General features: G+C 39.1%; 1 protein-coding gene across 1 annotated transcript; it reads left to right on the forward strand.

Moving 5' to 3' along the window:
- Positions 1 to 830: 830 nt before the first annotated feature.
- On the forward strand, positions 831 to 9,480 carry LOC119797206 (60S ribosomal protein L5). The gene is made up of 8 exons (XM_038306173.1): positions 831 to 957; positions 1,435 to 1,504; positions 1,585 to 1,700; positions 1,786 to 1,920; positions 2,026 to 2,228; positions 5,865 to 6,042; positions 9,075 to 9,163; positions 9,323 to 9,480. The coding sequence occupies exons 1-8, from the start codon at positions 955 to 957 to the stop codon at positions 9,420 to 9,422; spliced, it is 894 nt and encodes a 297-aa protein (XP_038162101.1). The 5' UTR covers positions 831 to 954; the 3' UTR covers positions 9,423 to 9,480.
- The last annotated feature ends 7,569 nt before the right edge of the window (positions 9,481 to 17,049 follow it).

The raw sequence follows: 17,049 nt of genomic DNA on the forward strand, positions 1-17,049 counted from the left end.
TACAAGCCATTTTTAGGTAATTACTTTGTCGAGTTGGAAATGCGTAAAAAGCCAAAACCCACCTGGTACCATCCACAGCCGGTGTTGGAAATGTTGGTATTTTTTGGGAACAGAAGGCAGCAACATGCTTTATCAATAAGTTTCAATGCGAACGGTGGATTAGAGAAAGGTTTATACTTTATTGAGGTGTTTCCATCAAACTCATCTGTAGAACTAGAGGTAGTATGATCTTTTTAACAATGCTCTGAGGAAAGCGTTCTGTACTAAAATAAACAGTCATGCTAGAATTTGGCATTGAATCCACTTTGTTGGTACTCAATGTTTTAAAAACTTCAATGATTTCAACAGAACAAAAAAGCCCTTTATCTATGCCAAGTTCAACTTCGTGAAAATGTAATAAGGGACAGTTTTTGGCCGGATATTGGCCTCCACTCTACTGACATCATGAGTTAATTGTTGCGTTTTCTGCCCCTGCGATGGACTGGCATCCTGTCCAGGGTGGACCAATAGATAGCTGGAGATAGGCACCAGTGGCCCCTGCCACCCCAGCAGGGATAAAGCGTGACATAAAATGAATGGATGGATGATGAAATTTCTTGTGTATGTGAATTGATTTTGTAAGCATCTAAAACAAACCTTTAATTGAACTAGACACCTAATTTTGTTTCTTAACATGAAAATAGTATAATAATAGTATCATAACAGAATAATAGTATAATAGCATTATAATACCCCTGAAATTTTTTTAACAGATACATTCTTATTCTGAAGTTATACCTCCAAGTCACTAGGGGGCAGGCTTTATTGTACTACAACATGGCGTCTCTATATCCTCAACACGTGACGCTTATTTAGTGCGCATGCGCACGCCAATCTTTCTTTTTCAAGTGCAGTGGAGTCTAGCCCCAGTCTTTGGCTCCGGGCTCCTTCATAAGGAGACTAAAAGACTGCAAAATGGTTGGTAGTTTGGCCTCATATGAGTCCACATGCATTCCCTTTATATCCAAGCGTTGTTTTTTGCTGTCAGATGGTTGAAAACGTAGATGTGTTGTTAAGATGAAGATGGATTTATTCCGGCTAAAGCCTAGCCCGGTGCTGCTTAAACGTGGCCTACCCGTTCCTGTCCGCACTTTCTGCTTCCTGTTGGTTTTAGACGTCTCCTCTATGATGGCTCCACTTAAACGATCTTTAGGTTAATCTTTCAGACCTACGCCCCAACTAACTTTCAGAGTTAATCTATTTTATTGGTGCTCATAGTCGACGTGTTAGCTTAGCTCATCGGCTACTGTCCCATGTCTACGCATGCTAACTGATGTTAGCATGGTGTAACGCTGCTTTCTGACACTGACAGTTATGTGTGCGTTAATTTACTAATACCGGGTAAAGTGTCCCATCTTGGCGCTGCTTTCTGCTAATTTACTCTTGTTTCTTCAGGGTTTTGTTAAAGTGGTGAAGAACAAGGCCTACTTCAAGAGGTACCAGGTTAAATTCAGGAGGAGGAGAGGTAAAACGACCCCCATACACACAGCCCCTCACATGCATGGTGATGGTTGTCATTCTGAGGGTAATCTGTCTCGTTTCTAGAGGGAAAGACTGACTTCTTTGCTCGCAAACGCCTGGTCGTCCAAGATAAGAACAAGTACAACACACCGAAGTATCGCATGATCGTCCGTTTCACCAACAGGGACATCATCTGCCAGGTGGGGACCAGGGATCTGCTCATTTTAAGGGCTTTGGGTTTGTCTGTGTTCCTGCACAGCCTTGTTGATGTTGCTGTGATTGCAGATCGCCTATGCCAAGATCGAGGGAGACATGATCGTGTGTGCTGCCTACTCACATGAGCTGCCAAAGTATGGCATCACCGTGGGTCTGACAAACTACGCAGCAGCCTACTGTACTGGTCTGCTGCTCGCCCGCAGAGTACGTATACATATATGTGTATATATATATTTTAAATTGGCTCCTGCTTGGTTGAATTGTTTGTCTCGATCAGAATAGTGTCATGTAAAAACTTTTGTTTCTCAGCTCCTGAACAAGTTTGGCCTGGATAAGGTGTACGAGGGCCAGGTGGAGGTGACCGGGGATGAGTTCAACGTGGAGAGCATTGATGGTCAGCCGGGAGCTTTCACCTGCTACCTGGATGCTGGGCTCGCCAGAACCACCACAGGCAACAAGGTGTTCGGTGCTCTGAAGGGAGCCGTGGATGGAGGCCTGTCCATCCCACACAGGTGAGCTGACCCACAGACCTGCTGACAGGCGGTTCCAGGGAACATCAGGCCTAAAGCAGCGACCTGACTCTGTTTTCGCATTTAGCTTCTTGTACAGTTGAATCGGACAGCTGTTCAGTTGGAGTTAAAAAAAAAAAAATGGTTCAAAGGACCAAGAAGGGAATGTTTTACTCAACAATGTAAACCGCGTCTTTGGTCCCGGTGATACATGGTTCGCTGTTGTGGTTCTTACAGCAGCCTTAAGAATTTGGAGAATATTGAAGCATCTGTTTGGCTATAGGGTTTAAAAAATTTAATTTCAGGCTTGGTTTCTTGTTTCATGAACATAAAATGATGATTCCTCGTAGAATTGCAGGCTTTATTATCAGGAAAATAGACGCTTCTCCACTGCAGGAACTTTTTAAGGAATCCCGAGATTTGGTTGAACAGACGAGGGCTCTAGGAATTATTTTACTAAAAACAGATTAATGTCAATTTTATTTTTGATTGTACAGATGGGAAAAGGTGCCTTAAACAAAAATAATACAGAATTCAAACCAGGTGAAAATAAAACTCTTACTGGAGTTTTGGATGGGGCATATTAATAGAGGGTTTTTCCTCTTAAATACACAAAGTGTTTATATTATTACGTTTTTGGCATAACTGTTGTTTCAGCTAATGAGTTAGTCTTTATATTCCAGTGAATTATTATTTCAGTAACGTAGAAAACGGCCCCGTTAGGAAGCTTAGATTTCCTTCTAAGAGCTGCAGGTGGAGCTTCTTGGTTGGGGAATTCAGAATATTTACTCTTTGAATATTTCTGTGGTTTTGTTTGGAAATATAATACATTCACAATAGTTGAATATTGATTATGTATCACAGTATAATTTTATTTAATAACGACATGACTTTTAAAATGACTTTCAGTATGTTTTTCAGTCAAACGCTGCAGAGCCGACAGGCAGCTGTCCTGTGACATTATGTGGTCTGAATTGTTCAAATTAGTTCGGACTAAGCTGATCTTAGTTGTGATAAATGCCCAGTTTGCTAGGAAGTGTTACTCATTCTGTCAACGTGTCCGGGTACAAAAATACGGCTGGAATCTGTTGTGATTTATTAACGATGGAAAGAGAATAAACCAATGTTTTTAAGAAACTGGAACCGAATTAAAGAGTAAAACAGATGGAATCTGTGATGAGAGAGAAAAGTAAAGAAATCTAAACGGGATTATTTAAAGAAACAAACTTATGTATCAGCCGCAATAGAAGTGAATCCAAAGTTTGGTGATTCAGAACTGAAGTGGAGCTTTAATTCACGCGTTGAGTTGATCTTTGGAAACGCAGGTTTTCAGGTGGAAGAGTTTGTCTCAAACATGCAAGTCATAAAAAAAAAAAAAAAAAAAAAAAAAGGGAGGCAGGAAGAGAATATGTGAAAGAGGCGAGAACCCTCGGACTGAAGAAGGGGACAATCATCTAATTGGTTGCAAATAGTGATGCTTGTATAACATTTTCTATATCATCCAGCTCTTTTATAGATCTGGCTTCCTCAATTCTCACCCATGCGGTCCGGTGTCTCTGCTTCCACGTGTCAAATAACTGACCTCCTCATCCGGCAGCTGGGTTCTGCTGATGACCCGATTATTAGACTTGTGCCGCGCTCCTCGCTCCATGCAGGCAGGACCCGTTATTTTAAAACTGACTGGATCTGCTCGACTCTCCCCATGTCTGACTGATCTGTGGTTGAACTCCTCAGTGCTTCCTTAACCCTGTAGTTGCCATTATCGTACCTTTAATGGAGCAGATGCAGGAGTCTGACAGCTTGAAGGTTTAAGGAGTTTTTTTTTTTTCTCCCATTCTTGGCTAAACAGCTACTTGATGCAGAGATGCATCTAAAGTGTGCAGGACATGTCTCTGCTCCAGCGAATGCATTTTACATGGTTGCATAACGTCTTTAAATTGTAAATCGCTGAAGCTTGTTTATGAAACAGATATCTGGAGCGGTAGAACCAACTTCGTTAGCTTTCTAGAACCTTTCAGGCACCTGAGTTCTAGAGAGAAATTCAGGAACCTGACATGGAAACGATTTCAGAGCGGAAACCTCTACTTTCTGGGTGTAACGGCTGCTCTGCATGCCTTAGGTTCAACTCATCCCATTTCACTAATTCACCAGGCATTTTACCTCTAAAGTCTGGGAAGTCTGAAGTCGCTTTTCTATAAAAGCTCTAAACTAAGAGCAAAGGAACTGAAGTTAAATTTGTTTGATTCTTAGGAGGTTTTATGATCTTCGTGATGCAGAAAACTCTCATTGAAACAAACAATTTAGCAAATATAATGGAACCTACACAGACCCAGAATGTCTACCTGTATGAGCAGGACGTAGCAGTCTGGGATATTTTGTCCTCTGCAAACTCTGCCGTTTCCTGGTTACCAGGTCAGCCATGGAGAAAAGGCCAGCAGAAACTGAAGTTCTCCCAAAAAATCTCAAACTTGTTCTAAAGTTCAGGGCAGAACAAAACTCCAGTTATTTATATTAATTTGAAGAATAAATTCAGTGTCAGAAATGGGGAAAAGAAGCTGCTGCTACTGGAAACACGCCTGCAAACTCGATGTTAAACTACAGCAGCACAGGCAGTCAGTTTATCTATGACATATAGTTTGGAGCTTTTAGAAAACGAATAAATGTTGCTTTGAATGTCTGACGGTTTGAAGATGTAAAAAATGACCTAGATCCTGTTTAATAGGGAGGATGGAGAAAGGGAGTTTATAGGTTTGTTTCTCTGAGAAATTTTTTGTTAATCTTTAAAGATGGATACCCATTTAATGTGAGATTATGACTTGGACACAAATGTTTTCCTTTTTTTCCATTCTATAAAGTGACTGGTCGGGGCTTTTGCCCTGGATGCAAAAAAAATCATAGAGTTCCTCTTTTCCTCCTAGTCATTTCCATGAATATGAGATGTAGCTGATTATTAAATTTTTTTTTTTTAGGTGTCTGGTCTGAATGTTTAACTTTAATTTTATCTGCATTTGATTTTTCATTTTTTTAATACACGAAAAACTGTTTCACTGAAGGCTAAGCTTTTTTTTTTCTCCATCTTCATCTCTGTTGCCCTGCAGTTAAACTCTATTTATTTATGCTGGTGCACCTGATCTCTGCACATTTAGAGAGAAATTAGGTTATCATATTTAATACAGCAAAGAAGTGCTTGGATTGCTGGAAACATGGAAGCTTTCTGAAGTTTGAGGTGTTTTTAAATTTTTATTGCCACATTTGTGGATGATTTATTGACATGCAGCCCTGGATGTGAAAAGGGGGTCTGGTTGGATCCGATTCAGGACTCTAAAGCTAACCCTAAAGGAATGATCTGTAACTTTATTTCAATTGTTGCTTCTTTTGATAAACATGTTAAAAAGTGCAAATAGTTGCAGATTTGAAGCCCTGGTTGTTTGAACTCATCTACAAGGCTCCATCTTTCAGACACGATGTCACACTGAGCTGACGGTTGGATTTAGCGCCGCCTCCTCTGCTCCTTTTTGCTTTATGTTTGAAACTTTAACAAACGTTGATTGTTAAGATGGAGAATGATGGAGCCTGTTTGCTTCCTCTGCATTGTTTATTTTTGAAGTATACTAATTTTTGCTTCCCTCCCTCTTCCAGCACCAAGCGCTTCCCTGGGTATGACACAGAGAGCAAGGAGTTCAACGCAGAGGTCCACCGTAAACACATCATGGGCGTCAACGTGTCCGAGTACATGAGCTTACTGATGGAGGAGGATGAGGAGGCTTACAAGAGGCAGTTCTCCCGCTTCATCAAGAACGGCGTCACCCCAGATATGGTGAGTCGACACAATGAACGTCTCACTCTTTAGATTCTATAGAGGGGTGAAAAAAAACTGTTTTTAGAATTAAAAACTGATCTTATCAAAACTTATTTTTTTTAATAAGTGGGGAAGAAACTACAGGACATCATTGGTTAACTGACTATTCTGAAGATTTTATATTTAGTAGACTGACTTCAGAATATACTTTTTTTTTTTTTTTGGCTTTTATTTTGAAAATAAAGTTGAGATTATTTTTGTTTTGATACATTTTTAATTAAAGTGCAAATTATTCCTTTTTAGCAGTTTTGTCTAAACCAACCAATGAAAGGGTGAATAAATGAGGTGAACGAATAGAAGTCTAGTGGCCTCTCCACAGACTTAATGCCAAATGATTTTGGACTAGAAAGTTGAGTCAAATTCCATTTTTGTTTCAATTCTGATGGATTTTCTGTTCGTTTCAAATGTTTTTATTTTCCAATAGCTTTAAGATTGTGTGACTGACACCAAACTGTGAAATTTTGATACTAGACCGGCCAGATGACTCAGACTTATTACTTACTCATCCAGTTTTAATACATTTATTTTGCAATAGCCGTTTAAAATGGAGAAAACATTTATTTTAGGGCTGTAACGATTCCTCCAGTGATTTGAGGATTTACCAGAATCCATTGAAGCAAACTATCTGCCTTAAGGGTTCGTTTAATGTAAAACACAGCTTGTTCCAGGCGGGTGGGTCTGCCGATGGCAGTTTTTCTTTCAACAATGGAGAAGGCAGCCGTCAAAAGAAGGGCATAGATAGTTTTAAAGTTGTAGGGAAACTTTAAAAACCTGCAGTAAGACAGCTGGCATCATCTGATCAAAGCTCACTGCTCGGCCTCCTGCCGCCAGTGGAGCTTTGTTTTGATCGGTCAACATGGGATCATACCGTTTATCTAAAAACGGATAGTGATGCAAGTCCGTGAAGCTGAGTTTTTATTATACTGAAATATTCATAAATCAGTTATGTACCTTTTTGACTTAAGTAATCTAGAAGACTTTGCTTTTTTTAACAAATAAATGAATCAAGTGAAACATAATTTACTGCCATTTTCTCTACACGGCTAGCTTTTTCCTTTTAAAAAAAAGGGCTGGGCTACTTGTTTGTTCCTCATATTTCTATTCATAAAAGCTTTAGCCATAAGTGAATGTGCAGACTGACCCTTTTGATTTTTATTTCTTGATTAAGGATTGCTAAAATAATTTCTTACAGTCCTTATTTGTAATTTTCCATTATGACATATTTTAATCTAGGTTTAGTCCCTAAGAGCTGCTTAGGTCAGTTGTCCTAAATAGAAACACAACCCATTTAGACCTGAGGAGGGCGCCAAACTGCAGTATTTCAACAAACGTGCAGTAAATGGTCAGAATAATGCCTGGGACTTGTAGACGTCACTATAAAACAATTGAGGTAAAGGGTGATTTAGGAGTCTGCGATTTAAATCCCAGTGGAATAAGGAATTTATTTTCTAGGATGTTCAGAGCAGTTTTCTTGCTGTTTGCTGATCTTAAAGCTTCACCGTTTCCTATTTTGGTAAAAACGGATTTTAATTTCTTTTTGTTTTCATTGCTTATTTGGTTACAATAAATCTTCAATGTATGTACCTTACAAACTTGTACTTTTGCATGAGGTGGTGCTCCAAATATATTTACAGCGCATGGATGGCAGTTAATTTTTAGACCTGGATCAGTTCGCATGTTTTGGCGAATCATACATCAAACAAAATGACAGAAATAAGGACAGATTCATTTGACCATTGATATTTCAAAACCAGTCATTCAGTCTAAAACCAGGCTGTAAGTTAATGTGTTTATGGACCAGAAGAGTTGAACATTTAGAGGCTAGAAAAATAGCAACCCAAACTGTTCAAAGAGCAACATTGGACCAAAAAACACAAATCTGTCTAGAGCCACAAAAATGTATCTTCTATAAGCCTTGTATTGCAACACGGGCTCTCAGTGTATTAGACTGCTATTTAAAAAAAGGACTGTGGGCTTAAATATATAATAAGCATTCAAGATTAAATGTTAATCCTGCAGCAAACGTCACATGAGGTGAAGGACGCGCAGGGAACGCTCTCACAGTGTGGAATTCACCTCCCTTCTGCTCTGTGGTTTACATTTTGTTGCGTTGATGAAATTATAGAAACAAAGGAATCTTCCATGGGAGGTTAAAGCGGTGAGGTCACTTAAATGGCAGCACAGAGCGCTGTAATGCAGAATATGGGTAGAAAGTTGACGTGGCTGGAAAAAGGGGAACGAGGAGCAGGAAGGGTGCAGATTGCAAGATAGTTATGAGGAAAAGCCAACTTGGGATGTGGGGATGGATTCAGATATAGCAGTATCCGTGGCAACTGCTGAGTCAAACCTGAACCAGAGAACTAATAAAAATAAAGGAGAAAAATTATTGGAACCCTTTTTCTTTTCTTTTTTTTTCTATCAAAATTAACCTTTTATTTCACTTAGTATTGGAGTTCTGCAATCACACTTTTTTCTCTCGGCTGCATATTTAGCCTTCCCTGGAAATGCCTTTCCAAATGACTATTTTTATTTGACAAATTCTCACTCCAAAGCAAAAATGCAGGCAATCCTTCACATTGATGATGAAAGCAAATGATTCGCTCCATTCTACTTTCAATCCTCTGTTCTCATCGGGTATCCTTTTTCGCCCCGAGACACGCCCGCCGCTCTCTTTGCCCGTCTCGCTGTGCTGAGACCTGTATTGCAAGTTTTTACCACTGATCTTTATGGCTCGTTGAAATAAATGTTTACATATATTGTTACAGTTTATTTATTATACAAATGTTTACAGTATTGGGAAACCTAATGGTCTATTTGATCTCCTGTCCAACATATTAAAATAAACAAACCAAAAGCATAAATTTTTGGAAAAGCTGGGGGGGCTGACCCCTGAGCCAGATGAACATTTGATGCTGAACATGTCTAAAACATGGGTAGGTAGGAACCCTTTGGTGGAAAGTTATCTGACGTTCCGCTGATGTTTGTTTCAGATTGAGGAAATGTACAAAAAGGCTCATGCTGCTATCCGTGAGAACCCCGTTCATGAAAAGAAACCTCCCAAGGAGGTCAAGAAGAAGAGGTAAGAGGAGCTTTGTGTTTGTCGTCTTATCCTTTGGTATAAAATGGGTCTATAAACTGCTGGATGTCTAGTTTCAGTCTGACTGTAGTTTCACATTTCCCTGTAAAAATCTGTCACCAGTGGAGCAAGTGTTGATGGTTATTTTTGTCTGGGTCAAAGGTGGAACCGTGCCAAGCTCTCTCTGGCTCAGAGGAAGGACCGCGTCGCCCAGAAGAAGGCCAGCTTCCTCCGGGCTCAGGAACAGGAGGAGGCGGACTGAGGCATCAGTCTGCTCCGGTCCGAATGCAGAAAATTGTTCTAATAAATGTGGAAAAGACCTCGAGTGTTCGGTGTGGTTCTTTTTCCGTTTCTGTTCAGTCAGGCTGACTGATGTGCTTTGAAATGAAGAAGCAGGCCTTTGGTTCAGTTTTATTCATCCTGCTTTGGGAAACATGGACTCATCATTAATACTAAGACCTTCAGTTTGAGTTTCTAAGCATTTAAAAATTAAATCTGTTTTTAATGGACTAGAAAAACCAGCAAACTAGAATCTATGCAGCAGTTTGATACTGAAGTGGTAAAGTGTCGGTAATGGCTTCCATGGGAGGTTGAAGTGGTGATGTCACTTTATGGCAGAACAGACTTCTGTTTTGCAGCATTCTGATATGATGAGGTGGCTAGAAAAAGGTGACCAAGGAGCAGGAAGGGTGGCGGTTGCAAAACGATTCAGGGGAAAAGTCAACTAGGGATCTGGGGGTGGATTCAGATGGAGCGGTATCCATGACAACGGTGTCACCTGCTGAGTCAGTCCCGAACCAGAGAACTATAATGTGGAATAAGGAGAAAAATGATTGGAACCCTGAGCGATCCAACTGATCCAAAGCCCCATTTTTTTTTATATAGATCAAAATTAACCTTTTATTTCACTTGGTTTTGTAGAGCAGCAGAAACTGAGCTTAGTCTAATGTGAAGTTTCCTTCCCAATAGTCCATATTTGATCATGAAGCACATGACTCCATGATTGGATGTTTCTCTGAACTGTTTCAGGTGATTGCAGGTCAGTTGGAGCTTGTTTATCACCACTAAACCAGGGGGTGTATAATCGGTGTATCTTTGGGACTTGGGTTGGAGATCTGGCACCCTAATGCACCTGGTTAAACCACCAAGCTATTCTGGAAAACTGGACTGAACCAAACTAGGGATGCACGATATTGGGATTTTGGCCGATATGCCGATATTTTAAAACTCATGTAGCCGATAACCGATATCGATACCGATGTTAAAGCTGGACAAAAATAAGTAGTCATTGAAAATAGCAGTTTTGTTATCCATTTCTGACACTGGAAAATAATATACTCAAATATATTTTCATATGCTGATATCAAATTGATTTTTAAAAACGCGGTATCGATCAATTTTACTTTCAAAATCTCGTGAAATTTCATCGTTCTGTCACAAACTCGTGATATTTTGCAAGTTCTTGTTAGATTTTGTTAGTAAAATAGATCGATACCGCGTCAATATATCAACATATAAAAATATGGCCAAAGTTCGTGAATTTTCGGGGGATTTCGTAGCATAACGATGACATAGCAATATTTCATTAGTAAAAGATTGATATGGTGTTTTTAAATGGCAATATATCAGCATATGAAGATATTGTGATATTTTAATGTATCAATATTTTTCCCCTCGTCTTAAGAAGTTTTTAAGTCTGTAAAAAAGTTTTTGAGGAAGAAGTAGTATTTTTTTTTTTTTTGACTTTAGAAACTCAGAAGTTGATCAAATATCGGGTTAAATATCGGCGGGGTGGCCGATGTCCGATATTCAGTTTTAAGGCCGATACAGGCCGATACCGATAGGGGGCCGATTATATCGTGCATCCCTAAACCAAACCACAAAGAAAATCTAGAGTGAACCTTGTTCTGAATGCCTAAAAATTGGTTTGGAAACTTCAGCGATGGTGGAAGCCAGTTGTCTCCATTAGAGCTCTCTGTATCCTTTTGGGGAAAGCCTGGTCTGATTCGGAGAGACGGCATCCATCCCACTTTGGATGGTGCAGCTCTTCTTTCTAGGAATCTGGCCACATTTATTAGTCCTCCAAAACCCTGACCACCCAGGGTGCAGACCAGGAAGCAGAGTTGTAGTTTAACACACATCTCTGCAGCTTCTCTACTGTTACCCACTCTTTACTCCATCCAGACAGTGTCTTGCCCACGACCAAAATCTAATAAATTAGCAAAGATTCCCAAAGGAGTAAATCATGATAATCTAATTAAAATCAAAATAACTCCAATTGGGGAAAAAGTTAAAACAATTAAATGCGGTCTGTTTAACATAAGATCGCTTTCCTCTAAAAGTCTACTAGTTAATGACTTGATTTGTGATAATCACATTGACTTGTTTTGCCTTACAGAAACCTGGCTGCAGCAAGAGGATTATGTGAGCATAAATGAGGCAACTCCTTCAAGCTATTTAAATTTTCACATCCCCAGAAGTTCTGGGCGAGGAGGAGGAGTAGCAACAATCTTCCAGTCTGACTTACTGATTACTCCCAAAACAATTAATACCTACAACTCTTTTGAACATTTAACCCTTAATTTCCCTGATCCAAATTTCAAGGCAAGAAAACCTCTTCTTTTTGTAACTTTGTATCGTCCACCAGGTCCTTACTCTGAATTTTTAGATGAGTTTTCAGAGTTCCTTTCTGATTTGGTATTAAATACTGACAGGGTCATCATAGTGGGAGATTTTAACATCCATGCTGACATTGAAGGCGATAGCTTAAGAGCAGCCTTTAATGCTATCTTAGACACTATTGGCTTTGTTCAAAATGTGAATAGTCCCACGCATTCTCATCTTCATACTTTGGATCTTGTGCTGACATATGGCATAGAATGTGAAGAAATAACAGTATTTCCTCACAACCCTGTCCTCTCTGACCACTTTCTAATAACCTTCAGGATTACTTTAACAGAGTTCTCCTCCCCCAAAAGAAGGTTCAATTTTAGTAGATCTTTATCAGATAGTGCAGTTATAAATTTTAAAGAATCTGCTTCACTTTCTCTCTGCTCTGTGTCACTGAGCAGTGCTGCAGAGTGCAAAAGCTTAGCTTATTCCCCTTCACAGGTTGATGATTTTGTTGATGGGGTTGCTAGTTCTCTGCGTATTGCCTTAGACAACGCAGCTCCTTTGAAAATGAAAACCGTTAAAAATAGAAAGCTTGCTCCTTGGTTTAATGCAGAGCTGCGTACTTTGAAGCAAAATGCTAGGAAACTGGAGAGAAAATATCGCTCCACAGGCCTGCGAGAGTCCTTCCTAGTCTGGAAAAATGGTTTACTGCTGTATAAGAGGACCCTTTGTAAAGCAAGAGCAGCATACTTCTCCTCATTAATAGAGGAGAATAAGAATAATCCAAGATTTCTTTTTAATACAGTTGCCAAACTCACCCAGAGCCATAGCTCTGTTGAACCGTCCATTCCACCTGCTCTTAGCAGCAATGATTTTATGGCATTCTTTATAAATAAGATTGATCTTATTAAAAATAAGATCATAAGCACTCCTCTATCCGCGATTGTACCTGAGGTAGTCATGGAATCTGAACCGGGTTTAGACTGCTTTGATCCAGTTGAACTCTCTGAATTAGCAAAATTATTGTCTTCATCTAAGCCTTCAACTTGTATGTTAGATCCAGTTCCAACCAGGTTATTTAAGGAGGTATTCCCTTTGATCTCCTCCTCCATTTTAGATGTGATTAATCTATCTCTGTTACAGGGATATGTACCTAAAGCTTTTAAGATTGCTGTAATTAAACCTCTGCTTAAGAAACCGTCTCTTGACCCAGATGACTTGGTCAATTATAGACCTATATCCAATCTTCCTTTCTTATCCAAAATTCTTGAGAAAGTAGTTGCCAAACAAGTTTGCGATCACTTCCACCATAATGAACTTTTTGAAGAGTTTCAGTCTGGCTTTAGAGCTCATCATAGCACTGAAACAGCTCTGGTGAAAGTCACTAATGATATTCTCATGGCCTCAGATAATGGACTTGTATCTGTGCTCGTCCTGTTGGATCTTAGTGCTGCATTTGATACAGTTGACCATAATATTCTTTTAGAAAGACTTGAATATTTTGTTGGAATTAAAGGAACAGCACTAGACTGGTTTAAATCTTATCTATCTGATCGAATTCAGTTTGTTCATGTTAATGATAGATCTTCAACACGCTCAAAGGTTACCTGTGGAGTACCACAGGGATCAGTGCTAGGACCAATTCTCTTTACTTTATACATGCTCCCAATTGGTAGAATTATTAGACAGCATGGGATTAATTTCCACTGTTATGCTGATGATACCCAGCTATATCTGTCTATAAATCCAGATGAAGCTAACCCATTACATAGATTACAGGCATGTCTTGAAGACATAAAAACCTGGATGACTCTTAACTTTCTGCTTCTGAATGCAGACAAAACAGAAGTTATAGTCTTTGGACCAGAGTCTCTGAAAAAGAAACTGATTAGCCAGTCACTTCATTTGGATGGGATTAAACTGATTTCAGATAATAAAGTAAAAAATCTTGGTGTTATTTTTGATCAGGACCTGTCATTTAAATCCCATATCAAAGAGGTTTCTAGAATTTCCTTCTTTCATCTGAGGAACATTGCAAAAATTAGAAATATCCTGTCCAGGGGTGATGCTGAGAAACTAGTCCATGCATTTGTTACTTCAAGGCTGGACTATTGTAATTCTTTACTATCAGGAAGTCCACAAACTGTAGTTAAAAGCCTTCAGCTGATCCAAAATGCTGCAGCCAGAGTTCTAATGAAAATGAAAAAGAGAGATCATATCTCTCCTATCCTGGCTTCTCTTCATTGGCTTCCTGTTAAATCAAGAATAGAATTTAAAATCCTCCTTCTCACATATAAAGCCTTAAATGGCCAAGCTCCATCTTATATCAGAGATCTGATTGTTCCTTATGTTCCTAACAGAGCACTTCGCTCTCAATCTGCAGGTTTACTAATCGTTCCTAGAATTTCTAAAAGTAGAATGGGAGGCAGATCTTTTAGTTATCAGGCTCCTCTCCTGTGGAACCAACTACCAGTTTTAGTCCGTGAGGCAGACACCCTGTCTACTTTTAAGGCTAGGCTTAAAACTTTCATTTTTGATAAAGCTTATAGTTAGGGTGGCTCAGGTTATCCTGAGCTATCTCTATAGTTATGCTGCTATAGGCTTAGACTTTTGGAGGACATAGGGACCCCCATTTCATCATTCTGCTTCATTCTCTCTCTGTTCTCCTATTCTGCAGAATCTGTTAGTTCAATCTCTAACCTTCTGCTCTCTCTGCTTTTCCTCAGAGTAGCTTTGCCTCGTCTGTTCCTGTTTGGCTGTGACGTCATCCTGGAAAAAAACATCAGCTGTGCTGCTTCTATCAACACCCTTGTTAATAGATGTTGGAGATCGGCCTGTTTTCCAGTGTGGTCCTGTTTCTCTGACCGTGACTGAGTGGATGTGCTCTCTTCGTCCTCTGGCATGGGAGCTGCCTTGGAGCTCGTCTGCCTGGCTGTGTGTTTCCTGGACGGGGCCGCCTTTTACAGCTGCTTTTTGTATCTCTGCTTCTGTCTCCTTGAACCCCAGTCGGCCTCGGCAGATGGCCGCTCACACTGAGCCTGGTTCTGCTGGAGGTTTCTTCCTGTTAAAAGGGAGTTTTTCCTCTCCACTGTCGCTACAAGCATGCTTAGTGTGGGGGATTGTATTTGAGTCAATGAGTCAATGCAATCAACTGGTTTTCCTTAGATAGAAAACTTTGTATCAATTTGACTGTATGATCTGGTTGAACTGTAAAGTGCCTTGAGATGACATGTGTTGTGAATTTGGCGCTATATAAATAAACTGAATTGAATTGAATTGAATTGTATGGTGATGGCAGTGAGGAAGGAGCTAGGATAAGGGAGCATGATGCTTCCTTCTGCCAGCTCATTTAGCATAGAAACTTCCTGACCTACCGAGCTGCAGCTGGCCTTTATGTGGTTAAACACACTCCGACTCTGACACAAGCTAATGTACTCGCTATATTTTGGAGGTTTATAATTGAGTTCTTCAGCCATTGGCTACATTTGTTCGCTTTTTTGTGTTTTTCTGAAGGTTTTAGTCCCAATTTCATCCTAGTCATCCATAATGGCAAACTATATATCAGGGTGCCTTACAATCAGTGGCGGTTCTAGACAAAGTTTACCAGGGGGGCCAAGGTGGGGCTGTTGTTTTAAAAGGGGACACAGAACAAATTTTTTTTGCTGATATTTTTTTTTACTGATTAACATTAACTTCATTAAATCACAGCGAACGCATTAGTTTTAGGTATAAATAATGATCCATTGATTATTCCTTGCTGACCAGACTTTTGCTTTAAGGGCAGAAAGGCTTTGGACACTGCGTCCTCCCAATGTATGAGGGGATGAACGGGCTAAACCAAATTTCCCTTCAGGGATTAATAAAGTATAATTGAATCGAAAGACGAAAAACTAAAGAATCTGTTTCTTTAGATGGTAAGGTCAGAATTTGATGTAAGGGTCATTCCATGGAAAGTGTTAAGATTGGACCTATGAATTTGAATTTAGAGGTTTTTTGATCATAACTATAGAGCATGTAACACGTATAAAATCTATTTTTTTAAGTTCAGACACCATTTTTCAAAAGTATTTTAGGACACTGGAAAAAATAAGTAATTTTTTCTTAAAATAACTGCTTTTGTTCTTGGAATGAGGAGGTAAAAGACGTTTTGCTAATGGAACAACACAATTTACACTTAAAAGGTGACCACAATTACATTGTCTCATTTCAAGTGCATATTCTCTAATGATCTTAATTTAAGAGTAAAAATACTCATTCCATTGGCAAAATATCTAATTTATCCCCACAAATTAAGGGTAAATACACTTAACTTAAGACTTTTTTACTTATTTCTAGATCGTTTTTCCAGTGCACATTATAATCAGAGATCATAGTTTCTTTTTCCACCCTGTCACAGGACAAAGGTTAACAACTTCAACAGTAATTTATATAAAAGTAAGACAGACAAAATGTTATTCACTTCACAAAGTGTATTTTTGTTCAAAAATACCAATAGTTAAGTGTTTTTTTTTATGTACAGCATTAATAAATAAGTCTAATATGCAAGGGATCATACTTTCTTTGCTAAAATTTACAGCCTGACTGAGAAAAATGGTCAAAGCGGACATGAGAAAATGATTGCAGTTTAACACAAAAAGTTTTAAATGTGCAAAATGTATATTTATTATTTCATTTTATTTTATCTCATGCCTGCAACTTGAGTCAATGGCTTCAGACACTTAAAGTATTACAGTTTTATTATGCCTCCTATTCCTCTTTGAATGTTATTGACCCAAACTGAACAGTTTTCATGGAAAGACCCAGAAACAACATAAAGCATTGCTCCACTTTTTAATAAAATCAGGCCGGTGGAAGCGGTATAGTATTGTGGGAAATCATTTCTTTGGTCCTCTCAGAACAAAAGAAGCTCATTCAAACACCACAGCCTGCCTGACTGTTGTTGCTGACCAGGTTTAAATTCACCCAACACACCATAAAGACCCAAACATCTGCAGCCCAACATTTCGAAACAATCAATCTGTCCAATGCCTCCATATTCACCAGATCTTAACCCAATAATCAGTTATAGTACGATTCAGTTAAGTGGCTGGTGAGGGTGTGTCACTTTGTAAGGAGTTCAACTTTTTCAGCTAACTTACCAAAACAAGTGTTAATGTAATTCCGTAAAAGTTCAAAAAATCCACTGGACTTGGTTTCCAAGATTTGAAGACGTTTCGCCACCTCTCCAGGAAGCTTTCTCAATTCAAAAATAAATAAATAAATACATTTTTTTGAAT

Source organism: Cyprinodon tularosa, unplaced genomic scaffold, assembly GCF_016077235.1.
Source record: "Cyprinodon tularosa strain WSP-4 unplaced genomic scaffold, ASM1607723v1 ctg574, whole genome shotgun sequence".
In the NCBI taxonomy this organism is placed as follows: domain Eukaryota; kingdom Metazoa; phylum Chordata; class Actinopteri; order Cyprinodontiformes; family Cyprinodontidae; genus Cyprinodon; species Cyprinodon tularosa.

Coding starts and splice junctions, on each gene's coding strand:
- LOC119797206 (XM_038306173.1), top strand. Junction 1,921..2,025: donor GTCTGCTGCTCGCCCGCAGA/GTACGTATACAT, acceptor TTTGTTTCTCAG/CTCCTGAACAAGTTTGGCCT. Junction 6,043..9,074: donor ACGGCGTCACCCCAGATATG/GTGAGTCGACAC, acceptor TGTTTGTTTCAG/ATTGAGGAAATGTACAAAAA.